Source organism: Ochotona curzoniae, unplaced genomic scaffold, assembly GCF_017591425.1.
Source record: "Ochotona curzoniae isolate NIBS_2020 unplaced genomic scaffold, NIBS_Ocur_1.0 contig_605, whole genome shotgun sequence".
Classification (NCBI taxonomy): Eukaryota; Metazoa; Chordata; class Mammalia; order Lagomorpha; family Ochotonidae; genus Ochotona; species Ochotona curzoniae.
The window spans coordinates 4,957,459-4,983,721 of NW_024466491.1; the positions used below are offsets into that span (position 1 = coordinate 4,957,459).

The 26,263-nt window shown below is 63.7% G+C and overlaps 2 protein-coding genes across 3 annotated transcripts in view; both read right to left on the bottom strand.

Moving 5' to 3' along the window:
- The window catches only part of LOC121163398 (coiled-coil domain-containing protein 130-like), a 469,842-nt gene that overhangs the window by 162,971 nt on the left and 280,608 nt on the right, over positions 1-26,263 (bottom strand). The gene's annotated exons all lie outside the window — the stretch shown is intronic.
- On the bottom strand, positions 283-25,251 carry MED26 (mediator complex subunit 26). 2 transcript variants are annotated; one of them, XM_040990793.1, is made up of 3 exons: positions 25,115-25,251; positions 2,752-2,826; positions 283-2,666 (listed from the first exon to the last, which is right to left on the bottom strand). In XM_040990793.1, exons 1-3 carry the CDS (start codon positions 25,184-25,186, stop codon positions 1,086-1,088), a joined length of 1,728 nt encoding a protein of 575 aa, XP_040846727.1. In that variant the 5' UTR covers positions 25,187-25,251; the 3' UTR covers positions 283-1,085. The 2 variants fall into 2 exon arrangements, with proteins under 2 accessions (XP_040846727.1, XP_040846726.1); XM_040990792.1 differs by lacking the exon at positions 25,115-25,251 and adding an exon at positions 22,653-23,926.

The window sequence follows — 26,263 nt, forward strand, 5'->3', positions numbered from 1 at the left end:
GGAGTGTCTGTGCAGCAGTGAGGGTGCCCCCTGCACGGGGGCCAGGGCGTCACTGTCCAGCAGTGAGGGTGCCCCCTGCACGGGGGCCAGGGCGTCACTGTCCAGCAGTGAGGGTGCCCCCTGCACGGGGGCCAGGGCGTCACTGTCCAGCAGTGAGGGTGCCCCCTGCACGGGACCAGGGCGTCACTGTCCAGCAGTGAGGGTGCCCCCTGCACGGGACCAGGGCGTCACTGTCCTGGTGTCCTCACACTCTACTGGGCTGCCTGTGATCCCCCTGCAGCAACATGTGGGCACCCCCACTCCCCAGCCACCCGGTGTGGGCACCCCCTGCAGGGCCGGGGGGGGGCACAGATGAGGTGACCTGGCCCTCCAGGAGCTGCCCCCTGCTAGCTCGGGGCTGGAGGGTGCTGGATACAGCCCCCTGGCAGGGGCCCAACAGGAGGACATTCTCAGACCAGTTTGTGCAAATGATTTTTTTTTTTTATTTCCACATTTCTATCACAAGGTGTCCATTTACTGGACCAAATAGCAAAGTTGCCCTTCTGCGTCCGGGGGCAGAAGGCCTGGGCTGGCTGTCCACTAAGGCGCCTGTTTCTGCGACTCGCGGTCATGACCAAGAACCATAAGGCAAACGCGTCTGGAGGAATGCTTAGGAGCTGCCAGCTACCGTGGGGACGCCCTGTGGCTCCCGGGCACCACGGTGTCCTGGCTGCTGCTCAGACGGGAGGGGCCGGGGAAAGAAACGCAAGGAAACTCAACCTGTGCAGCATTTCAACAACGGGGGCCTGAACTGGAGCCAGATGACGTGGTGGCCCCCCCAGCCCCTGCCCGGGGCTGAGGCGTGTGCTCCTGGGGCTGTGGGGAGCCCTGCCCCGGGGGCCTGGCCTGGCGGCCAGGGGCATCTTACAGCTGGCTTGCTCGAGTTCTGAACTCGCTTCCTTCCTTCTGCGCGGTCCTTCCTTTGCCATTTTGTTAGTAAACTGGTAGCAGCATTTCACAGAAGAAGGAGAGTTTGGGGGGCAGCTGCGGAGAGCCCCTGCTGCCCGGCCCAGCCCCCCACACCCCCCGGCCAGCACCGGGGCCCCTCAGTCTAGGCAAACGTACGGCAGGACATTCAACCGCCCGTCGTCGCCATGCGGGTCGAGCGCTATGCACTGCGTCCAGTCATACCAGTTACCCTGCGTGTCCTGACACCCGTTGACACCAGGCCACTGGTGGGCCTGGATTCTGTCGAGATCGTCCTGCGTGACCTCGCGGCTGAGCCCGGGCAGGTCCGTGGGCGGGCTGTGCGGCCGCAGCACGTGCGGCTGCCTGGCCCCGAGCCGGCTCTCCTCCTGCTTCAGGTACTTGGACATGAAGTGGTGGGCCCCGGGCGTCTGCGTGCCCGACGACAGCAGCAGGCTGCTCTGCCGGCTCAGGTACGACTGGATGATCTCGTTGCCCGACAGCTCCTTCCAGTTCGTCTGCTCGAAGGGGCTCTGCAGGCTGACCCTGGCCTCGGCCGGCGCCTGCTCTGTCCTCACCTGCTCCGGGGCCGTGGGGCTGCCCGCCCGCGCCGGCTCCTTCTGGGTCAGAGGCCTGATCTGTCTCGTCATGGGGTCAAACGTGAGCTTCCGCTCTTTTAACCGCACAGGCTTGATGCCCGCCTCGGCCACCTGCCCGTCCAAGTTCACGGTGTAGTCGCGGGGCCGGTACCGCTTCTTCTTCCTGCTGTCCGCACCCCCAGAGGCGGCTGCGTCGCTGTCCGCCCTGGAAGGGTCTGGGGAGAAGCCGGCGCGGGGCATGGGCTCCGAGGGCAGCGGGCCGGCCAGGCGGGGGCGGCTCTCCGCGGGCTCCGGCCAGCCGCCTGGGCTCTCCCCGCGCAGCGGCAGCTCTAGCCGCCGCACGGGGGGCGTGCACGTTGGTAGTGGTGACGGCACCTGGTGGGCATCAAGGGGCTGTAACCGCGGCGAGGGGCTGGACACGGAGCCCTTGGGCGTGCAGGGGCTGCGCTGCCGGGCAAAGGAGCCTTCGTGCCGTGAGTTCCGGGGGCTGAAGGAGCAGCGGGGTCCCCTGGGGTGCGGGGGGCCGGGGGTCTCATCACCCCGGTCCAGCTGCTGCAGCCCCGGGGCCTTAGTCTGTGCGTAGGGGCCGGGGGGCTGGCCCAGGCCCGGGGAGCTGGTGTGCGGCCGCACAGCGTGGACAGGGATCCGGCCGCCAAGCTTGTCGTTCTCGGTGGGGTCCATGCGGCCCACCTCAGGGCCATCCAGGGAGCCCGGGAAGCTCTCAGGGCTCCCGCTGATCCCGTTCGTGGGGAGGGGGGACGAGTTGGGGACCAGGGCATCGTGGCTCCCTTTGGAGACCTTGGCAGGTGGCCCAGGGTGGCTGAGGTCCCGCTGGTCCCCTCGGCGCTTCTGGCTGCTCAGCCTGTCCAGCCGTGGTGCGGGCAGCCGCTGGACGTCGTTGCGGCTCTTAAGGTCGTGGACGGGGCGGGCCGGCCGGCAGTTGTGCGCACCCCCATTGGCCGAGCCCGCGGCCCCTGGCAGCCCCCGCAGCGCCGCCTCGTTGGGGTGCACTGGCTCGATGAGCTTCTGCCAGCTCCGCAGCAGCTTCTTGGCGCGCTTGGCCAACTCCTCATTCTTGGTCTTCTTGCGAACGTCGTTGATCAGCTTGCCCAGCCGCGTCTCCTGTCGGGGACAGAGCCGGTGACGCCCCTGCGAGCACCCTGCCCCGCGCCCCTGCCCTGCCAGCTTCCCCCGTCCTCGCCCTCACCTCCAGTGCCTCCTTGGTGATGGGGTACTTCTCCAGGCTGGAGATGACTTCCAACACGGCCACCATGTTCCGGATCTGCAAGAGAAGCAGCAGCGCTCAGGCTGCGTCCCGGCCGCCCCGCCTGCCGCCCTCCCCACATGCACCTGCCAGGAGGGTCCTGCAACAAGCCCCAGGTCTGTCCTGCTCCGTGGTGGGGCGCGGGGCTCCAGGACATGCATGTTCACGCACAAAGTTCTTCAGTGGGGTTTGTCCACCAGCAGAAAGCACACAGCACCAAGTAGAGGCGCCAGAGAACCAGGGCAGCAGTGTGGCCCCCAATAAGCCCAGGGGACGCGGCCATGAAGTCTGACACAACAGGAGGGAAGCACCAGCGTGGACCATGTGGCCCACTGCCCAGTGGGCAGATGCCATCTGCCAGTGCCAGGGGATCCTGCGCATAGAGGCTCAGGGAACCGCTGGGCTTTATCTTGCGTGTGAGGCATGTCCCTCTCCCCTAACCCAGACACTGCGTGCTGTGGCAGCGCCCTGTCCCCAGCACTTTCCGCCAACTGGATTCCAAGCAGGCAACCAGTGGGGCGGGCCGAACTAACCCTCCGTGCTGATGTGCATGTGGCCCACGAGGGCCCGTCCTGCGAGATCTCTGCTCAGGGCAGCGCCGGCGCCCTAGGGCTCTGCCTGTGCAATGCAGGAACTGGCCGGGAGGAGTGGGAGACACCTGGGACTACAGGGAGGAACAAGCTCCATGCTCCAGCACCCACCGGGGCGTGAGCTCCCAGAAGGATACCCCATGCCAGGTGAATTCAAAACAGTTCCAGGCCTGAGTGGACAGTCCTACGGCCCCGACACCAGTGTGCGGCATTGTGGCACAGCCGGTGAAGCTGCTGTGCGACGCATGTCACAGCACCACAGCCGCTCCACTTTCCATCCAGCTCCCTGCTCACGTACCTGGGAAGGCATGGAGGATGGCCCATGTGTGGGGCCTGCACCTGCGAGGGAGACCCAGCCGGAGCTCCGGCTCCTGCAGCCATGTGAGGGGGAGCCTGCAGATGGCTCTGTCTGCATTTCAAATAAATCCAACATGATGGCATCAAGCCACCTTGGATTCTCACCTCACTTCTGCCCACACTTGCACCCGCTCCAGGCTGCTGTCTGGGCTCAGCAGAGCCGTCCAGGGTGGGCACACTGCTTTCCATCCCCACCCACACACATCAAACAGGCACCTGTGGAGGTGACATAGTGCCCCCTGGCAGGCTCCCCAGTCTAGCAGCCAACCCAGCACTGCAAGGCTGGGCTCTGTGTCTGCCTCACTGGGTGAGACGCCCGGGGACCCACCTACAGGGAGGCCATGCCCTCAAGACTGTCCTAGCATAGGAGGCCGTGGCGGCTGTGCCTCCGGCCTGCACCCAGTCAGCTCTGCCAGGTGGGCCACCACATGCCCCAGGGCTTAGCCGGGGACCACACCCTGGTGTTTCACCTGTCCTCAGCCCCTGCTCTATCACCCCAGGTGTACACGGAACAGCCTCTCTACCCAGGGCCAACTCGCCACGGAGCCCCCAGGCTTCTGCCTATGGTGCATGGTCAGGACCAGGGCCAGAGGCCCAGTCAGGAAAGACCACAGTCCCCCACACACCTGCAATACGGGGCCCCCCAGGCAGGTCCCCCAGCACTTGCCCAGCGGCCACAGCTCAGCCCCGGTGAGCTCACCCTGTCTATTTAGAGCCCTGCCCAACCACAGGCCTGAGTAGGCCGCTGCCCGGCACACACTGTCCTTGTCCTGCTGCCAGGGCAGGAGGGAGGAGGCAGACACCTGGGCACAGAACAGGCCCCCCGGGCCTATGGCTGGACAGCGCCTCCCAAGGTCATGGGGCGCAGTGTCCCAGTGCTCCAATGTGCACGGACGCCTTCAGCCCAGCAATCCTCCCTGAGCACTGGGCTCAGGGAGGGGGCGATGCCCAGCGATACTACCAGGGTCACCCTGAGCACTGTGTGGGGGCAACAGGGCCACATTATGTTGCGACTGGCTTCCCATGAAGGCTCTGGCCCACCAGCAGAGGCCCAGTGTGCCCCAAGGACAGCACGGCCAGCCAGTGCTGGCCTCCAAGGAGCAAGAGGTGAGCTGGCTCCTGTCGCTGGACCGGGGAGCGTGCCTTCCAAACACACCCCGAGTGGCAGCCTCTCACCCTGGTGAAGGGAGGGCCCCCACACAGGCTGCAGGCTGGTGAAGTCCAGCACGGCCTCAGGCCCAGGCAGGGGAGGAGCCCCAGCCAGAGAAGGACGGGGGCAGGTGCAGGAGGCACAGGAGGGCCTGAGGCGGCTCCATTCAGGGGCCCCAGGATACCCCCCACCCAGGGGCCCAGGATAGCTCCGCAGACACCCCCCACCTCACCAGGAGGCCCAGTGTGCCGTGTGTTGCCGCTTTTCTCTGCCCCCTCCACCATGGCGTTCCAGAGGGAGAACCCAAGGGCCTGCAGTCTCCTGCCCTCATGGGCTCCCAGGGATGAGGCAAGCTGAGGAGCAGGCCTCTTCCACCCTGGGCCACACTTCCTCATCTCTCAGCAGCACACATTGGCCTCGATGCAGAACCCAAGGGGGCACTGGGCAAGTGGCTGGCATACCATGGGACCCAGGGTGCCCGTCCACGCAGGTCCAGCCAGCTGCCCACTGGCAGACAGGAGAGGGCACACCAGGAGCCCCTCTTTCTGGAAACCTCTCCCCCACGCCCAAGTGGGAAGGCTGGGTCTTGGGCTGGGGTGATTTGGTGCTCAGCACCAAATCAGCCAGAGTGCAGCCCTGAAACCCACGCCGTGGGAACCCAAGGGCTCCCCAGCGTGGACACTCTAGCAGGGCCACTTCTGCCCCGCTCGCCCTCAGCAGGTAGAGCCGTGGGGAGGCGCTGTGCCCTGGAATGTGGGTCAGAACGATCCAGCCGCTTGCTCGCAGGAGCGCACAGGGAGCACAGCCAATTGACCACCAGCATGCCGGGAAGAGAACAGGGGTGCTCCCCGGCCAGAGCCCTCACTGAGCTGAAGCAAGCACAGACCTGCCAGGGGCTTCAACAGCCACCGGCAGCACGCGCGGCAGGCGGGCACGGAGCCCCAGGCCTCTAACCTCTGCTCTGAAGGACACGGCCCTGCCCTCTGCTGGGACCAGGCTGCGGCTACAAGCCCAGGCCAGCTCAGACCTCTGCTCTTCCAGGGAGCCCAGAGGCTGGGAGCAGGCTAGGTGTTACAGCTGCGACCCCCCAGGAGAGGATGTGACATGGGCAGCAACAAAAGCAGCCCAGGCACAGGGCACCGGCCATGCCACATCATGGCTGCCCTCGCCCGTCCAGCCCTTGCAGGTGACCCCAGCCCCCAGCCCGTGGCTGCCACCAGGAGTGGTGGCCATTTGTAATCCAAGCGCCCCTGGGAACCCCCACCGGGGACTTCCAGCCCCGAGTGCAAACAAGGAACTGAGACACAAGTTTTTGGAGTGAGTGGCCTTTCGGCTCCCCACCCATCTGCACAGCTGCAAGGTTGGCTCCAGCCCCGGGCCTGAAGTGGGCACTGTGTCATGTGGGGGGCTGCACTCGCCCTAGATCATGACCCACTGCACAGACACAGGGACAGGGAGGCCTGCGAGGGTCCCAGAGCAGTACAGCAGCAGAGCCAGGTTCCCACTAGCCTGGCTCAGGGCCTGCCCAGCACACACAGCCTACCTGCAGAGGAGCCTGCCGATGTCACCAACCTGCAGACCCCTGCTGGCCCGCCCAGCAGGGAAACATGGTTCCAGAGTTCCTGCGAGCCCCAGGGGCCACCTCCAGCTGGTCTCGGGGCTGCCTCTGCCTCCTGCTCTGCCCAGGGCTGCCCGCTGACTCACCGTCTGGCCACTGTTCCCCCAGGCAGTGGGCAGTGCCGGCCCCGGGAGCCAAGCTCCTGGGAGAACATGGCATGGGAACGCACCGTCCAAGAACGCAGAATGCGGTCAGCGCTCGTACAAGGAACAGACGCTAGGGAGATGGGGGGAGTGTACGCTGGCACGGCCACTCCACATGCAAACAGCCCCCCCACAGCACGCCCACTCCAAAGGCAAACATAGTCCCGCCCATGGCATACCCACTCCACACGCAAACACAGCACCCCGCACCCAGCAGCCATGGCCTGGGCACCCAGGGACCAACCCGGCCCAGCCCAGTAGGCGGAGCAGGGCGTGCGAGTGCAGTCTGGTCCAATCACGCTTGCCACTGGCCCAGGACTAGTTGCTCTGACAAACTCAGTCAGTGCAAGAAGAGGGGGCGCCTGTGTCCCCCGAGAGCCTGGGGCTTCCCACGAAAGCCCACTCTGTCCTCTGGCCACCCAGCAGGGCAGGAGCAGGGACCTTGAAGGAGGCCTAACCTCCCCAGGCTGGGTGTAGGGGCACTGGGCCCCACCCTGTGCTGATGCTTTGCTCTGCCAGGAGCAAGGCACCCTCAAACCCAAGGGGGAAGCCACTCAGGGGAAAGACGCCCTGTGGGGGGTGTCCCAGGCACAGCCCCCATGCCAGCCACTGGCAGAAGCATGGCCTCACCGGCAGGGTCCACTGGCCATGTTCCCTGGCCTCAGGACGGGCAGCAATGGGCAGAGCACACAATCGCCTGTGGCACCTTGGCTCAGGAGCTGGCAGCAGGTGGAGCTCCCGCAAGGGCGGCTCTGCTCTCTGAATGCCACCGGCAGTGCAGCCCCACACAGATCAGTTTTAACTCTGCTGCCCTCTGGCCGCAGCACAGTCCTCACGCACCCCGCAGACGGTCCTCACGTACCCCGCAGACGGTCTTCACGCACCCCGCAGACGGTCCTCACGCACCCCGCAGACGGTCCTCACGCACCCCGCAGACTGGTGCTGGTACACCTGCTGAGCACCTGCCGAGCGACACTGCCGGGACAGCCTAGCAAGAGAGCCCACCAGGAACACCCAGGAAGCATGCCGCATGCCAGCTGCAGAGGCGGGCCGGGCCCCCAGCCCCCAGAGTACCCAAACACAGTAGTGGAGCTTTGGTCGACACGGGCGCCCGCCACAGCACACCTGGACTGTGCCTTGCAAACATGCATGATGCCAGCCAGGACCAGGAGCGTGACCCGGCCCCCTGCCCTGTGCACGCCCAGGAAAAACTTGGTGACATGTGGTGTCAGGAGCAGGGCTGGGCCAGGAAGGCCTCACGCACTCGCCGCCACATTGCTGTGGAGACCCAAGAGGTGGGCACATTCTAGAATTTGCCAAGAATCGCCAAAGGCTGCCAGAGCACCAACAGCAGCCCACTGGAGGTGAGGGACAGAAGCCACCAGGGGGCGAAGGAAGAGGACGTGCCCCTTGCTAAGGCAGCTTGTGGAGTGAGCAGAGCCCGCTGTTCGACCCGTCTCCGGGCAGGCTGCACGGGTCGGCGGGGCGGCAGCCAGCATGCACCTGCTGAGCCAAGTCCCTCGGCTAGAGGCCCACAGCATGCTGTACCCGCGCCCACTTCACAGGACGGCATCTGAGCCCGGGGCAGGCCAGCAGACACAGCACAGCCCGTGCTGTCCCCGTTCAATCGGCTGTCTGGCAAACCACTGTTCGGAAACACACCCCAGTGTGGACACACCGCTGCCGGGGACCCCTCCCTTCTCATTTACATCTTTCATTCTTTTTTTTTTTTTTTTAATGTATTCATTCTACTTGAAAGAGGTAGAGAGAGAGATCTTCTATGGGCTGGCTCAGCCCCCGAGTGCCCTAAGGACCAGGCTGGGCCAGGCAGAATCATCTCCCGCATTGGCAAAGTGGTCAGGGCACTTGGCCGTCCTCCCCTCTCCCAGCACACGAGCCAGGAGCTGCTCTGGCTGGAACTGGCGTTCCATGGGATATCAGCGCTGCACGTGGCAGCACTTGCCAAACCACAAGTAAGACCAAGTCGGACTTAGACCCACACTCACTGCCAAAGTCACACTAGACGGGGCTAGCAGCTGCCTGGCTGGCCCTCGCCACACGGCCTGCTGAGCTCACCTGGAGCCCTCGATGGCACAGCACGTGCCATGGGTACCCTCTCCCTGACAATGCAGACATCAAGATGGAGCCACCAATCTCACCTGGCCAGAGCTTGGCAAAGGGCACCTGTGCTGGGCAGGGAGCTCCACAGCGGGGGCCGGCTCCGAGCCACACTTACTGCAGGCACCTCAGGGCTCCGCCTGCACGTCACATCCATCCTAGAGCGGCATGCTGGCCAGGCGGGCGGGCAGCACCCTGTCTCTTGCCACGGCCACAGCCTCAGGGGCTCAGGCGCCTTCAGGCATGCACGCTTGCTCAGCAGGTCTGCTGGCTTTGGGAGAGTTCTTCCTGCCCCCATGCAGTGGTTCTGGAAGCTACCATGACCACAGCATCTTCTCGAGCTCTCCCTCCTGGCAACCAGCGGCTTGTCTAAGGAGGGAGAGAGGCCACGTGAGACTTGCAAAGCCACACACCAAAGCTCCGTGGAAGCAAACGTCACATGGCAGTGCTGCCCGGCTGGGGCCCCGGCAGCCTAGTGTGGCCCACAGAGGCCAGAGTGGGCCGCAAGCCACTGCACGCCACAGCAGGACTGACCTGGTGTGGGGAAGCCCCTGGCCCTGGAGGCCTCAGCATGACCCAGGCAAGGGGCCCACCTGGGTCTTGTGGGCAGGAGAGGTGTGCCTTCCACGGTGAGGCTCTGGGAGTAAGAACCCAGAAAAAGCTCCCAAGGCTCCAGCTCCCCGGGCACACACGGCACCTGGAGGGGATCCAGCAATGCCCACAGTGCTGGGGCAGACCGGGAGCTGGTCCATTTTTTCCACTTGCCTCTCATCCTGGGCCTGGAGCGGTGTTGCTGGGTTCTGCTTTTTCTCAATGACCCAGTAAAGGTGGGATGGAGCTGTTGGATGGCACAGCCCTCCACACCCACCAAGTCCTCCCCATGGCAGGAATGACCGACCCCCAACTCCCAACTGTCCCTCTTCAAACCATGGCCCGACTAGAGACTTTGCCCCTCCACAAACTGCAGGCCTCCCAAAGGAAATCGGCCTTGTGGCGGAGGGCTGGGGGGCTGCAGGAAGCAGGGCAGCAAGAGGGCGAGTGGGACCAGCCATGCCTCTTCCCGACCAGCTGCCCTCGCCCTGCACCCGGGAAGGGATGAGGGGTCCAGGCGGGATACAGCTGCCGTTGAGCCCTGAGTTGCAAGCTCCCGGGGCCAGGCACATCACCGTGCTCCTCTCAGGCCTCGTGGGCATGGAGACCAGCGTGGGGAGCCCATGGGCACTGCGAGGACTGGACAGTGTCACACAGCCCAGCACAGCCCCGCCTGCGAGGGAGGATGGCCCCGCGGGGCCCACCCCCAGGACGGGACACACACTGCAGGGAGCATGGAACAGGACCTTCTGACACAGAGCCCAGGGCCCCTCCCCACCCTGTGGCTGTGTCCCCAGCAGCAGTCGCCCCTCCTCTGGCCGCAGCGAAGGAGGAGCCCCGCCTCTGTGCTCAGCAAGCCCCCTGGGTCTGGCCACAACAGGCCACGGACTCCCTTGGGCAGTGCATTTAAGCCAGCCTCGGCCCACGTCCCAGCAGCCTCTGGCAGCCGAGAGTCCCCAGGCCCTCTGCCTGCCTTGGGCGGCCCCCACCCACACTGGAGGCTTCTGCTTCCCTGCAAGGAGAAGCCCGCGGGAAGGGGTGTGGGGGGCTGGCCAGAGGCCGCACAGGTACATAAACGATGCCGCTGTGCAGCTTACAGACCAATGTCCCGCTGGCAGGTGCCTGTCCCACAGCGCCACACAGACAACCCCAGGGGTGGCCGGCAGAGTGAGTGCATCTGACAGGTGGGTGTCTGTGGCAGGGACCCTGGACCTCCCAAGAGGCCAGGCGAGAGGTGAGCAGACGTGCAGAGCCTGGGAGAGGAGGCAGGGCCTCATGGGACCGGAGGCGTCAGCACGGGCAGACATGCACACTGCGGTGCTAAACTGCTCACTCTGGTCGCCTGGAAGAGCTCCCAACCAAGGCCCAGTGCACCAAGACATGTCCACGGGCCCAGCTGGCCTCAGGGCGTAAGGCAGTGACGTAATGGGCAGCATGGAGTGGGAAGTGGGCCCAGCGCATGGCTCCCCGAGAGGGCTGGGAAAGGGCCCAGCATGATAGCCTGGTGGCCAGGATCCCATATGGGTACCAGTTCATGTCCCGGCTGCTCCAGTTCCCACCCAGCTCCCTGCCTGTGGCCTGGGAAAGCAGTGGAGGACAGCCCAAAGCCTTGGGACCCTGCACCCGCATGGGAGACCTGGAGGAAGCTCCTGGCTCCTGGCTTCAGATCGGCTCAGCTCCAGCCGCTGCAGCCATTTGGGGAGTGAACCAGTGGATGGAAGATCTTTCTATAAATCTGCCTTTCCAATAAAAATAGACTTTAAAAAAAGAGAGGTATGGATTTGAGGGGGGTGCAGGGGCAGTGGGGTGCAGGGCGTCCAGGTGGAAGGCCTTGTGTGTACCAGAGGACGAAGTCCATTGGTATGAGCAGGGGAGGGTGCCCTCCGATGGCTCCGAGTCTCCTGCTGGGCACAGCCTGCCAGCAGAGGTCACCATGCCCATGATGTCCAGGAGCAGACGAGCTGGCCGCAGGGTGCAGTGAGCACATACCGGTGGGGAGGCCGGCACTGACTGCTGCTTCCTGCAGGTGGCCGGAGCAGGGGGGACAGGGCGGTGCCTGGCCTCCCCCTGCTCCAGGGGAACCTCGGGAGCCAGGGTAAGAGGGATACCCCGAGCACACAGGAGACCCAGGGCAGACAGAGCCCTGGCCCGCATACTCTGCACACAAACGGCAGGCACAAACGAGGTGCAGTGCCAAACCTGAAGTTCCTGGGACCACAGGCCAGGGGAGCCCTGATAGTAGGCCCAAGCCCAGCTAATGGGAGAGTACCCAATGGCCACAGCCGGGTACCTTCCCGAGACCTGCACACACCCCAGTTCAGCTATTCTTCAGGGCTCCCGCCAGAAGAGCCCACGCGATGCTAGGAACCTCACCAACGTACAATAAGCTACTCTGAAAACGAAGTCCTCCTGTTCTCTGCCCAGCACCCCGAGGCTGCCAGGGGCCCGTGGGAGGAAGTGACATGCTGTCAGGTGGCTCCTGCCAGTCCCCCACAGCCCACCGCACCACCTCAGCGGCCCGATGACTGCCCCTCAGCAGCATTCACTCCACAGAAATGGCTGCACCAGGAGTCTGCTGAGCCCTGAATGCCTCCATTGAGCACAGCGTTCCCCTTTACAGAAGGGCACTGCAGAAAGGTCCCAGGGGAGCCGGTACTGTGCGGTGGGTAAAGCTGCCATCTGCAACGCTGGCATCCCCTGTGGATGCCAATTTCCACAATTTCCATCCCAGCTGCTCCACTTCCATCCTGCTGATGCACCAGGAAAGCAACAGAGGTCGGCCACAGCGCTTGGGCCCCTCGCCCACGGGGCCGACCAAGACAGGGCTGCCGGCCTCAGCGTTGCAGCCATTTGGGAAGTAAAACAGTGTCTCCGTCGCTTGCTCGCTCACTCGCTCGCTCTCTGTAATGCTTTCAAATAAAGAAACCCTCCAAACTCGAAAAGGTCATGGAAAATGGAATTAAAAACTTCTTTAATGCAAAAAATGCTGCAATATGGACCAAGAACAGAAGCTCACAAAGCAGGCTGGCGCTCTATCACACGCGGCAGCCGTGGCACACTTGGCAGCCGTGCCACAAGTGGCAGCACTGGCACACGCCTCAGTTGTGGCACACACCAGTTGTCACCGCAACGAAAGCCTCCCATATGGGCGCCAGGCCCCATGCCAGTGGCTCACTTCCGATCCAGCCCTGCCCAAGAGCCTGTGAGAGCAGCAGCAGAGCCCACACTCAGTGCCAGCCCTGCCCGGGCCCCGCCGCTGCAGCCATCTGAGGGGCGAGCCAGCAGATAAGAGCTCCATGTGCATCTCTGCCTTCCCAACACACAAATCCTTCTTAAAGTAAAACCCACAGAAAGACTACGTAATGGTTATAAGATTTTCAACTGTTTGCACACTAACATAAACTTAATCTTTCAACTCAATTTTCCAGAGTTCCTGAGGTACTCGGCGTCTTCCCAAGGCAGAATTCCTCACACGCAGCCCACTTTTCCTCGGCGCGCTGGGGCACTCCGGCAGCTCCGGGGCGGAGACCCGCAGCCTGGAAAGAGCCACTACATGTGTGTCTTCAAAGAAACACTGCCAACTCCTGGGGTTTCCTGTCCACTCGACTGGGAAACTGTCACTCCTGGAGTTGCGACACTGAGCAGCACGAGCCACTGAGGAAAGATTCTTACAGCCTTTGAAAAGCAACCACACCACCTGACTGGTCAAGGTAAACCGATTCATCGCTGAGCCTCTTGGCCAAGATCAAGCAAAGATAAACACACCCACCGACGGGGCTGTCGCCTAGCCATTCCCAAGGGACACCCTGCTGGAGCACTCCACACTGGGTCACCAGGCCACGTGCTTGTGCCGTGGCTGCAGAGTTCCCATATCCAACACCCCGGGGTGCCCGTGACCCTGCCGCACGCCTTCTCCCCACTGCCTGGTCCAACACCCCGGGGTGCCCGTGACCCTGCCGCACGCCTTCTCCCCACTGCCTGGTCCAACACCCCAGGGTGCCCGTGACCCTGCCGCACGCCTTCTCCCCACTGCCTGGCTAGGCTGGCAGCTCAGCTCTTGGTCCAACATTTAGGGATTTGCTGTTGTGGCACCTAAGCAGCAGCATTATGCAAATTAAAGCCTCATTATCCTCCAGCACTGGAAACAAAGCCTGAAACTCGCGTGGACTTGCATGGCCACACTTCAACATTACACGTAAGATTCTTCACTTACGCCAATTCTTACACATTTCTGCATGTTTACCCAAGAATGCTGGCACTAGCACTGCCTCCAAGTCAAGCAAAACAGAAACAACACAAATCAAACTCCAAAACAAACCCAACTGTAATGACACAAGGCCTGCCCAGGGACACAGCTCTCGGCTCCCAGTCACCTCAGCACCATCCCTCCACAGCAATGCGCACGGTCCACGCTCCTTGGGACTCACACTCGAGGAGCTCCAGGACACGCATGCCTTCCTGCTGGCCCACTTGCAGCGGCCCCAGTGCACTGTGCAGAGCAGCCCTGAAGGACTCCGAGAGCTGGGCGGGGGTGCTGGAGGGTCCTGAGCCACTGTTGTCCCCACCCACACTCTGTGGCACCCAGCATGCAGCGTGGCAGCTATTCCATGGGAGATGGAAACCACGGAAGGATGTGGGGGATGGAGCGGCAGATGTGGTTGTCAGTCTGCAGCACTCTGGGGAGGTGAGCAGAGAGCAGCTGGGAGGGAGTGATGGAGACAGGCCCCACTGCGGGCCAGCTGGGGGACACAGGCCAGGGCGGTGCTCCCCACGGCGGGCCGGCTGGGGGACACAGGCCAGGGTGGTGCTCCCCACGGCGGGCCGGCTGGTGACACAGGCCAGGGTGGTGCTCCCCACGGCGGGCCGGCTGGTGACACAGGCCAGGGTGGTGCTCCCCACGGCGGGCCGGCTGGTGACACAGGCCAGGGTGGTGCTCCCCATGGCGGGCCGGCTGGGGGACACAGGCCAGGGTGGTGCTCCCCACGGCCGGCCGGCTGGTGACACAGGCCAGGGCGGTACTCCAGTGTCTGTAGAGCCCATCTCAGGCTCAGGACTCTGTAGGTATCTCCTTCACGGGGGAATGGGGAAGCCCCCAGGTTGGCAGGTGGGCTTCAATGTCCCGGGCCCTCACCCATGGTCTCTGGAACTCGCCCCTCCAACAGCTGTGGATGGAGGCGGCCATCCTCCCCGCGGCCTCCAGCGCTCTGCACACTGTGGAGGTCTGCCTCGACTGTTCCCTAACAGCATGGAGGGGGAAAAGCCAACAAACACATCCACTGCCCCAGCCACACAAGCACTCTGCCCCAGCCCCAGCCTGCTGCCCTCCCTGGGCCTCCCCCGGCCACCTAGTCAATACGGCATGCGCTCACGACACGATTCTACCCACTGAAGATCATCGCGCGTCTGCAAGTCAATTTCCAGGACTGAAACCCCTGGGTCAAAGGATGTAAGCACAGAGGAGCCTCCTGCCAGTTTCCAAGAGGGTGACCACGGCTGGGCGGCTGGGCGGCCCGCAGGGTGGTGTGGGCTGAGGGGGTAGAGTGGGAGATATTAAACAGCAACAGGCCGCTTGATTAGCAACATGCAGCTGGATTAGCCGACCGGCCGTCCTGCCGTCCTGCCGTCTGGGAGTGCAGCTCTCTGCTCTGCGGAGGGATTCCACCAGCACTGCCCTCTTGGAGCTCGGACACCGGCAGTCTCACCAACGGGAGCAGTGCTGGCCCTGCAGAGAGCCACACAGCCCGCTCTTCCGGGCCCCCACCCGCAGCTGCGGTGCAAGCGGGGTCCGGGAAAGCCCAGGGCAGCCCTGCACCTCAAGGCCTCTTCCAGAACCGGCCTGCCTGCCCGCCCGCTCTCCCGTTTCAGGTCTGACTCCATTCTCCAATCAATGCCTTCCTGTTTTCCCTCGAGGGAGAGTTTAGAAATGTGTAAAATTATGCAATGTTGTCCTGAACTGCTCACTGCTGACACTAAGGGAAAGACTATATTTGAGAAAGAACAGCCATCTATGAAAACTCAAGCTAAATACTCACCATCTCCAGGGCCAGGGCACAGCATCCCCGTCCCCAGAGCGGCAGAGGGCTCCTCCAGGGCCCCAAATGGGGCACCCAGCAGTTTCCCCGGGGCCCTGGAGGCTAGAGGTTCTCTTCACTGTACACAAATGAGCAAGTGCATACAAATGCCTTTTATATATGCGCATATGTGTGTGTGCATAAAGGAGTCTTACTCCCCTGAAAGGCAGAGTCACAGTGAGGAGGAAAGAGAGGGCTCCCCCCAGTGATTCAGCCCCTGAAACAGCCACAGCGGCCAAGGCTGGGGTCAGAGGAGCCAGCAGCTCCACCCGGGTCTGCCATACGGGCTCAGGAGCCCAAGCACGTGGGCCATCTTCTGCCTTCCTGGGTGCATTGGCAGGGAGCTGGATGGGAAGCAGAGCAGCCGGGAACTGAACCGGCGCCCATATGGGATGCCAGCATGGAAGGCTGAGGCTTAGTGTCCCGTGCCCCAGCACGGAGCCTGTGCACACGCTGATCTAAGCAACAGGATCCAGTCAGGCTCGGCCCGAGCCACCAGCAGATGAGGCCAGCCTGGCCACCTCGGGGTGTGAGGTATTTCTCGCTCTCTGTGCTCCCTGAGACAGGCCTTGTGGGTTGGAGCTGCCACAGTCACCAGGGGAGCCACGCCTGGCTGGGGGCACAGGACACCCTACACCCCTCCCCAACTCCTCACCTAGCACAGGTGCCTGAGCCCATGCAGGTGGGTGGCCACCAGGGCCAGGCATGCAGCAGTGCCAGGGGCCAGCTACTTCACTAGTCCTCAGCCTCCTGGCTCCCCCAGCGAGGTCAGCTGGGGCCAGGAGCTGGTCACCAGATGGAGAGAGCCCAGGCCCTCTCCCCATCCCACCACCCACTGGCGGGGCTCACATTCTGCCCGGGTCAGACCACCCAACTCCCCGCCCCCCGTGCTCACGCAGAGGCACCTCAGAGCCCGTGTCGCACAGGAGACGCAGCTCACTAACGTGACTCGCTCGCAGCCACAACCAAGGGCCCAGCCCCTGCATGTGTGTGCTGGCGTCAGGGCCTCACGGGGGGCCTGGTTCACACCCACAGGACAGCCCACGTCCCGCACGAGGAACCTGGAGGACACACAGCTGGCTACCCGGGCTCCAGTCCCCGCAGCGATCAGCTGGCCTGCCAGGGCCCACTGCCACCCTCAGTTCTCCCAGGGCAGGCCTGACCGTTAGCTGTAGCTGGAAGTCGGAGAAAGCCCTGCCGTGACCAGTTCTGAGCCCTGCTGAATGGACAGGCAGCCCACATCACGCCAGCAAGAGAAGAGCCAGGGGACGCTGGCCTTCCGGACACTGCCTCACCTGTGCTCTGCGCATTCCTGCAGCTCCCACGCACCCCGGCAGCACCCGCACACACGCTGGGTCTGGATGCCAGGCCCATTCCTGCCGTCACGCACCCCAACGCCCGCTGCCAGCAAGAGGGTGAGCAGACCCCGGTCCAGGGCGCAGCAGGGGAGGGCGGGGACACACACGCCACCTGACCTCATGCCTCGGAGCAAGCCTCAGAGGAGGAGGAAGCGGGACGTGGGGGGCAGGCACCCGCTTCCGGCTCCCCTGCAGGGGAAGTGGGCAGGGCCAGCTGACCCCCTGAGCTGGGAGGCACCCAAGGGTGGCTACTGGCAGATCTGTGCCGGGGACCTCATACCCCCACACCGTCCTTCTGCTCCCCACCGCAGGGACTCCCAGTCCACCCTCGGATCTTGATCTCCAGGGGCCAGTGCCCGCTTCCCGCCAGCGGGGAGGGGGGGGCACCAACTCAGCACCCACCCGGGGCTCCAGCCCCACCCCCCCAATCCGGGACTGTGAGGTCTCCTGGGGCAGCCCCATCTATTCTGGGCCTGTCTGGGTGGAAGTGACACCTCGCCCACACTCAGGCTGAACCACACAGCCCAGAGAAGGTGCTGGAACGCACCTGCTTCCAGAAGGGTCAGGGGATGCTGCCCCACGCGGTGAGCGGTGGGCCGTGAAGCAGGGAAAGGCAGGTGCTCATCTGGCCGCCAGCAACTGACACCAGGTTAGGGACACGCTGAGCCCGCGAGCAGAAAGGACACCAGTTCTTATCGGAGACAGCTACCCGCTGGGGCGCCCTGTGAGATGGCCAGAGAGGGAGCCAGGCCGGGCAGTGCCCACTGCACCTGCCTTCCAGGAGTGCTGCTGGCGGCTGTGGCAGCTCACCACCAGGTTGCCCGAGCGGGCCGGGGCCGGTGCGAGGGGCAGCCCAGGGACAAGCAGGCCCACTGGTCTCGGGCATGGCTCACTGGGACACACGCCTCAGTACCCCCAGGAACTTGGGGACCAGAACCTTCCAGAATCAAGGCCAGCCACAGCCAGACCCCAACACAAAACCTCCTGGTCACACGGCCTAGGTGTGGTCAGGGACTCCAAAGCGGCCATGGGGCTCACCCACCACGAACATGACCCGGATACTCAACGCTCCTTTTTACTGGCTACCTAAAAGCAAAGATTTTGTCACATGACCAAAAACGGCTGAAGGGTCTAGGGAGGTGGCATTTCAACTGTGAATCGAGGATCTAAAATGAAGCACTACCTTCTCCATCATGGTACCAAACAGAGGAGCCAGCACTGTGGCATAGCAGGTGAATCTGCTGCCAGCCATGATGCCAGCATTGTATATGCGTGCTGGTTCAAGTCCCAGCCACTTCACTTCCCATCCAGCTCCATGTCGGCGGAGGAAGGCCCAAAGCTTGGGCCCTGCAGCCCAAGGGGAGATGTGGGTGACGCTGCTGACGCTGGCCGCGCCCAGCCCTGGGTGCTGCAGTCATTTGAGGGGTGAGCCAGCACAGGAAGAGCTCTCTAAAGATATTTTATACACACACACAGAGATGACTTTGAAATAAAATATTGTTTAAAGATTTATTCTGGGCCATCCTCGACTGCTTTCCCAAACCACAAGCAGGGAGCTGGATGGGAAGTGGGGCTGCCAGGATTAGGCACATATGGGATCCCGGCGCGTTCAAGATGAGGACTTTATCCTTTAGGCCATGGCACCAGGCCCATTTATTTTTATTGGAAGGACAGATTGATAGAAGGAAAGACAAATCTGTCCACTGGTTCACTCCCTAAGCGGCTGCAACAGCCGGAGCTGAGCTGATCTGAAGCCAGGAGCCAGGAGCCTCCTCCAGGTCTCCCCCACGGGTGCAGGGTCCCAAGGCTGTGGGCCGTCCTCCACTGCTTTCCCAGGCCACAGGCAGGACGGGAAGTGGAGCAGCCAGGACACAAGCCAGCGCCCATGTGGGATCCCAGCATTTACAAGGCAAAGATTTAGCCACTGAGCCATAGTGCCAGGCCCCAAACTAAATCTTTATCACAAACACAAAAACCTGAACTGCAAACCTTTCAGAGCGTCACTTCCACGTTCAAAAAACTTCCAATTTTGGAGCCTGTGGAATTGCAGATTTGGGGAAGCGGGGTGCTCGAAGCCTTTGCGAATATTCTAATACACAAAAATCTCGCTGAAACATGAGGCTCTTGGCCTAGCCCCAAGCACGTTCTGTACCCTAGATGAGGGTGGGTGAGGATCCGGACCCAGGCCTGCACTGTGTACCCACCGCCCCCACCCTCTGGCGGGGCCATGGGAAGCAGCCAGCAGGTGGGCGCGCTCCTTCCCAGGGCCAGGGCCGTGTCTGGGTTACACAGGAGATGCTAAACCCTGCTGGCACCTCACGGAGGGCTGCCCGCAGGTTCCGCCACAGCCCTCTCACGTGGCGCCCACACCTGTGGGAGCCCATGGAAAATGCCCGCCAAGACCTTTAACAGCCAGAATCCAACCAAGAGGTCCAGCGTTTCCTGATGAGCAGCGTCTGGTCGCAGGAGGCCAGTGGGGTGATGGGGTCCCCGACCAGAGCCACCAAGGCCAGCTCCCGCCCGTCTCCCTCTCCCACACAGACAGACTCAGAGCACGGCTGCAGCAGCAGCAGCTCTGTCCTTGAGTTTTCTCAACAACAGCTCCTCAGAGCCCGGCCACCGGCACCCGCAGTGCTCTGGCGCTTCCCATAACACAAGCGGGGCCTCACGCAACGCTCGGGCCGTGCGCCTGGAGGAAGTGCAGGCGGAAAGGCAGCAGGCCCAGAGAGGGGATGGGTAAGAGAACCAGAATGTTCCAGACACGACAGGACCGAGCGATGCTGACCACTGCTCCTGTGGGAAGGGGAGCCCAGGGACGACACCCCAGCCCAGAGGGCAGGCTCACCCGGACCATGAGCTCCTAGGAATTCTCCAGATCCCTTCCTGCCTGGGTGCGCAGGATCCTAGTGATACCCGGAGGCCTCTGACGCCACTGGCCTGGGCATCGAGGAGGGCAGTGCCCTCATACAGAGCCTCAGGAACCAGGCTGGGCGCCGCCAGCTCCACAGCTCGCCAACAGTCCTGCTGGACCTTCTAGGCGCCCCTGAAGGCTCTGGAAGCCCCGCAGACCAAGCCTGACACAGGGGCATGACGGCACCACCCAGGCCCCCAGCCCTCCACAGAGCCTGGCACTTGCACACGTGGCACCCACGGCCAAGGGACGAACCACCCAGAGCTCTGCTGCTGCTGTCCCCTCTCGCAGCGATGGTCAAGGACTGCCCCCACGGACCCCACAGCTTCCTCCGGAGCTCACAAAGGACGGAGTGCTCCAGAGAGCCCGTCTGTTCGCTTACGAACGCCGATCTCCTCGGGTTAGACGCAGGCAGAACCATCCACTTGGACTGTGAAGCCGCAGCCTGCCGGGGACCCCAGAGAATAGACCCAGCACCCTGAGGAGGTCTGGGCACATTGGTTTTGCCCCTCCAATGTGCAAAACCAGGCAGGCCTGGGCAGGTGCAGCTCTGCGGCCTCCACGTCCAACGCTGCCCTGTGCCCGTCACCTCCCAGGCCCAATCTACTTGGACAGCGGCGTGAACACAGCACGCACCCCATGGATGAGGTCCTGGGAGCCCAGGAGCGGGTCTGCAAGGGCACGCCAAGCCTGGCGCTGGCGAGACCACCTGATCACACACAGCCTTTGGACAACCAGCTCCTGGGCCCCAAGGGCCAGGCAGACACAGGACTGCACTGCCACGCCCCAGACCAGGAATCACAGCCACTACTTGCGCTGGTAGACAGAGCCGCCAGTGTCCAGGAGATGGGGAGTGGAGTGACCAACAAGGACTGGCTCCCTGGCCCAGCAGAGACGGGACCTCAGCACGGCCAGGCGGCCTCCACACGACCCAGCTGCTGTCCTCCACCACACTGCAAGCGATCACCAAAGAGTTGCCATCTTGAAGCAAAAGACAAAGTGAGAACATGAAGACTGCACAAGTTCCCACTGGACTCAGTATGGCTCAGTCCGTTCCAGAAGCTTCCAGGACGTGTCATCTAGCTCCTCCACCTGTTAGCCGCAGTTCAGGGACATCTACCCCGAGCTGTACCCTCTGATGAATTCCTGAGGGCACCAGAGGCACCCCAGATCTCCCTGAAGCTACCTCTCAGCCTTCCGCAAGCACCTGGCCCTGTACTGAGCCAGACGCACGGTCCCCTGGCCTGTGCCTGTCACGCTGTCGCTTACACGTGGGGACGGGCTGGCATTCTGCAGCCTCCCTGCACGGGGTTGCTGAGAGAAGGCAGAACGGCGTTGGGGTGCCACACAAGCAAACGTTCAAAATTAGAATCAGGACCCTGCTACTCAAGAATGTTCGTGCAGTTACTCAAGAATGTTCGTGCAGTGCAGCTTACACAGTTCAACTTCGCGAAACAACCCGGGGTGGCCTCTGAAGTCCCTTCCAGCATCTGGACCCGGAACTGGCAGGAGGTGGCCGGCCAGGGGGCCTAGGAAGCATGGCTGGCCCCCACAGCCTCCAGCAGCTCCCGAGGAGTCCGGCCCTGGAGCCTGGCAGCCAGGGCATCCACACTCACGTCCAGCCAGTTCCACTCTTCTCGCACGTTCCTCACCCTCCAGCTGCAGTGAAACCAGCGTGGCCTGGGGTCTGCGTGGTGGCCCAGCACGTGCCGATGCTGCACACAAGGCCGGCATCAGCGTGCCGGACGGAGCCCTGGCTGCCCCCTGCTGAAGCAGCTGGAGAGCAGGGCAAGGCAGTCCCAGGACTTGAGCCCAACACCCACGGGGGACACCCATGGGATTCCCAGCTCCCCGCGCTGGCCCGTTCCAGCCCCGGCTGCTGCAGCCATGTGGGGAGCAACCCACGAGATGGGAGATCTTCGCCTGCCGTTCCTTCTCTTCCTGTTATCTGCCTTTCAAATAAAGATGAAAAACAAAACAAATAAAAGCCATGCTTTGCTCTGCCCGGCGACTTTCTGGTTTTTGATGGGGATATTGCCTGCTCCACTGTGGCCTTGTCACGCCATTCCTCTAGAAGCCAAGCTTATTAACTGTAATTTTTAAAAAAGACTCATTTAGTTCACTTGGAAGTCAGTGCTACAGAGAGAACAGAGAGAGATCTCCAAGCACTGGTTCACTCCGCAGATGGCCGCCGAGGCAAGGCCAGACAGAAGCCAGGACAGAGCAGCTCCACCCGGGTCTCCCACATGAGTGACGTGGCCAGGACACTGGGCCACCTGCTGCTGCTTTTCTCAGGCCATTAGCATTCAGCCAGACTGCACATGGGGTAGCCAGGACTCGAACCAACACCACACGGGATGTCAGCCTAACCTGTGGTCATCACAGCCCCGCCCCCGCTAGCCATCACTTAACAGCCTGTTCCTCCACTTCCTCAGACCAGGCTCTCAGCCAACTAGGAGCTCCGGACACCGCACAGGCTGGCCTCCTGATGCCCATGTCTCAACTGGGTGCAGAGCGACCACTGGGACTGTTTGGGAAAAGGGGGGTCCAACACGGCTCCTGGGCCGCACAGGTCTGAGGAGCTGACCTGCCCCCCAGGCCTGCCACAGGCTTCTGCTCCGAGGGAGACGACAGGAAACCCAACAGCCCTGAGCATGCTGCGTCCCCGTCAGGAAGACAAGGCCAAATGTCCATGGCTTGGTGGGCGTCCGCCACAAATGGAACCTGGCCACGTGCTGGGACAGTGGGCTATGGACAGTCCAAGGTAGGGCCTGGCCCACCACTCACTCTGTCCAAACCAGAGTGATCAGGCAGCTATCATTCTGAGCATTCCGACATGACTCCCAGGAGAGAGCAAGTTGCCAACAGTCTAGGACCCACTCCGCCAGCCAACTCGCAGAAACGACCGGCTCTGAGCCCACGGCTACAGAGGCTGACCTTGAGGGCCGACAGCCAGGCGTCCTCCCAGGTACACCCACTGGAGGGGTCACGTGGCAGTGCTTCGTCACCTCCCCAACTTCTCAGGTGCTTCGGTGGCTCTCGGGTCAACCCAGCTTGGGCAGTGTCACCGCATGCCCACCAAGGTAGGCATTCCATGACACCATTCTCCATCGCTTCTCTCTGAAGAGGTTTAATTTTAGTCTTAGCTCTTCAACACTGTCCCCATTTTTTTTTTCCCATGAGCACCTTAAATATGTGTCAACTAACCATCCGGTAGTGGAGTTCACGACGGGGCAAGGCAGAGGAGAGAGCCGTGCGTGTGTGCGTGTTCGTGTCTTGTACATGTCAGTGTGCTGTGCATGTGCAGCGGCAGCAGCACCATCCTCAAGCCGCCCTCCTGTCCCCCCGCCGGCCAGCCGTGGGGAGAGCCGCCACAGGTGCACACAGCGCACTGCCCGGCTCCCTGCTCACGCTCGCTCAGAGCCCCACACATGCACAGTCCCTGGCCGCAGGCACATTTAAGAGGTCCGAGCCCCAGGCTTCACAGTCGCCGGCATCCAATGCCCTTACCACCACGCGAGGAGGACTCCACCCACCCACACACCGGCTACTAGGATGTATAACCTGGATGAACGCAGTCCTGCCGGGCAGCACGGCCCAGCTACACCGGAAGCAGCTTCGTTCCCTCCAGATGAGAGGAGTGGCAGGGTCCCCCAGGTCACGGCTCTACCTGACCCACCTGTCACAGCACCTCCTGGGCCAGCACTGCGAGCCTGGCAGCCCTCAAGCTCCCAAAGGGAAGAGAGCTGGACTCCCTGGCCACTTTGCCTTCAGGAGTACGTGAGTCCCATCTCCACAGAAAGAGCATTTCAGAAGGCTTCCTGGAGCACCCTACTGCACCCCCAAAGGCACACACCAACGTATGTGACATCTGTGGAGGACAGTGGCCATCCCGGCCATCTCAATGGAGCTCGGAGCCAAGGCACAAAGGCAAGCATTTACAGCCCTGCACCCGGCACAACCCCCAGATTGGCCACATCACTGCCCAGGGGCCCCCAGTGCCAAGGCAGGGGACATGCCGCTCCCACAGACAGGGAAACCAAGCCCACAACCAGCTTTTACTATTTTTTGGCTTCCGTCAATGACCACTTCCTGGTCTTACCTGAGACCTGGACATGCTGTCCACGAGACCCTGTGCCACCAGCCACAGTGCAGTGGACCACCACCAAGGGGGAAGAGAACAAGACTCCCTCCCCAGCTGCAACCAGGCAGCCGGCCATCCAGGCCCGGAAAGACCACCCCAAGGACAGCCCCAGCTGCCCAGCTAGCAACTGGCATCGCCCAGGAGGCCCAGAAAGAAAACCCTGGCCAGGGGACCCTGACCGCCCGCCGGCATCCTGCAGGAGGATCCAGGAAGGACCCCTGCCCAGCTGATGTCCCCCAGGAGGCCTGGAAAGACCACCCTGGCCAGGGGACCCTGACCGCCCAGCCGGCATCCTGCAGGAGGATCCAGGAAGGACCCCTGCCCAGCCAGTGTCCCTCAGGAGCACCTAGGAGGTCGGAAAGGCCGCCCTGGCCAGGGGACCCTCACTCTACACCCAGCAGGGTTAGAAGGACCCCTGCCTAGCTGGCATCTCGGAGAACTGGGAAGGTAAGGACAACTGGGAAGGTCCCCTCTCCAGCCAGTACCCCAAAGAGGACCGGGAAGGCCAGGAGACTCTGACTGCCCAGCCAACACCCCCAGCAGGACCCAGGAAGGCCGCCCAGGTCAGAAGACCCTGACTCTCCAGCCGGCATCCCAGGAATATCTAGGAAGGACCCCTCTCCCGCCGACACCCCCAGCATGGCCAGGGGAGACCCCCCTCTCTAGCCGGCACCCCAGCACGGCCCGGGAAGGCCCCCCTCTCCAGCCGGCACCCCAGCACGGCCAGGGGAGACCCCCCTCTCTAGCCGGCACCCCAGCACGGCCCGGGAAGGCCCCCCTCTCCAGCCGGCACCCCAGCACGGCCAGGGGAGACCCCCCTCTCTAGCCGGCACCCCAGCACGGCCCGGGAAGGCCCCCCTCTCCAGCCGGCACCCCAGCACGGCCCAGGAAGGCCCTCCTCTCCAGCAGGCATCCCAGCACGGCCCAGGAAGGCCCCCCTCTCCAGCAGGCACCCCAGCACGGCCCGGGAAGGCCCCCCTCTCCAGCAGGCACCCCAGCACGGCCCAGGGAGGCTCCCCTCTCCAGCAGGCACCCCAGCACGGCCCAGGAAGGCCCTCCTCTCCAGCAGGCACCCCAGCACGGCCCAGGGAGGCTCCCCTCTCTAGCCGGCACCCGCAGCCTCCGGGGCCGCCCTGGGCGCGGACGAGGCCCCGGCTGCCGCCCCTGACACCCGGGACACCGGCTGCGCGCAGGGCCGAGCCCAGGCCTCACGCGGCCCGCCGGCAGCCCTGGGGGTCCCCGGAGCCGTACTCACGTTGCTCTGGGGGTCGATGGCCTGCAGCAGCCGGTCCCTCATCTGCTGCGGAGACGCCGGAGCCGCTGTCATTGCCTGGGCGAGGCGTGGGGGGAGCGGCCGGGCCAAGGCGGGGGGCGACGCGGGGGGTCACTCGGTCGCCGGCCTCCGGGGACGCATGTTCCCCGCGGCGCCGGGAGGGCAGGCAGGGGGAGCCGGAGCCGGGGGTCGGGCCCGGGCCGCCGCCGCCGCCGCCGCCGCCGCCGCCGCCGCCGGAGGAGGAGGAGAGGAGGAGGAGGAGGAGGAGGAGCCGCCGCCGCGAGAACCAAACTCCACTGAGCTGCCCCCGCGCGGAGCACGCTGGGTAACCCGCGCCGCACGCAGCGTCGGCGCCACGCTGAGGACGCTGGGAGATGAGGGCGGCCCGAGGCGCGCGCGCAGGCGCACTGCGCCCCCCGGCTGCACCCGCCGGGCCCCGGGAGCCGTTGAGAGGCGCTGGGGGCGGGGCAACGGTCGCGTCCTGGGAGATGGGCGGGGCCGGGGGCGTGGCGCGGGGCGGAGCCTCGGGGCGGAAACGCGCGCCGCCGCCCGGGAGTGGCCGCTTCTAAGGGAGCCGAATGTTCTACCCCGCGTGGCCCTCGGGGACAACCGGACACGACGAACCCCGAATTCTGAATCCTGGGGTTGGGGGAGCGCGGAAGGGCGGCGAAGCCTTGCCCGGCAGGCTCACAAGGCGGGTCCCGGACGTTTGGGGCGCCCCACGCGGGAGCGGCCGCCGAATGTTCTACCCCGCGTGGCCCTCGGAGACAGCCGGACACGACGAAGGCCGATTCCTGCATTCTGGGGATCGGGGGTGGGCAGGCTCACCGGGCGGGCCCCGGGCGGCCGGGCAGCAGCTGCGGGGGGCTCCCCACGCACCCCGACATCCGCCGGTCACGGGCGGGGAAGGGTCGGAGCCTCGTGGGGTGCCCGCGCGCGTTGGGCCACGGAAGCGCAAGGTCAGAGTTGTCGGTCAGACGCAGAGCCGCAGGTGCTCCAGCTGCAGGCTCTTAACCCGGGGGTTCAGCCAAAAGTGGAGGGAAAAAAATACACATTTTTTTTTTCCGTCGCAGTTCCAGGAAGACCCCAGATCTGAAACGGGAGGGAGGCGGGCTGATGGGAACCACGCGG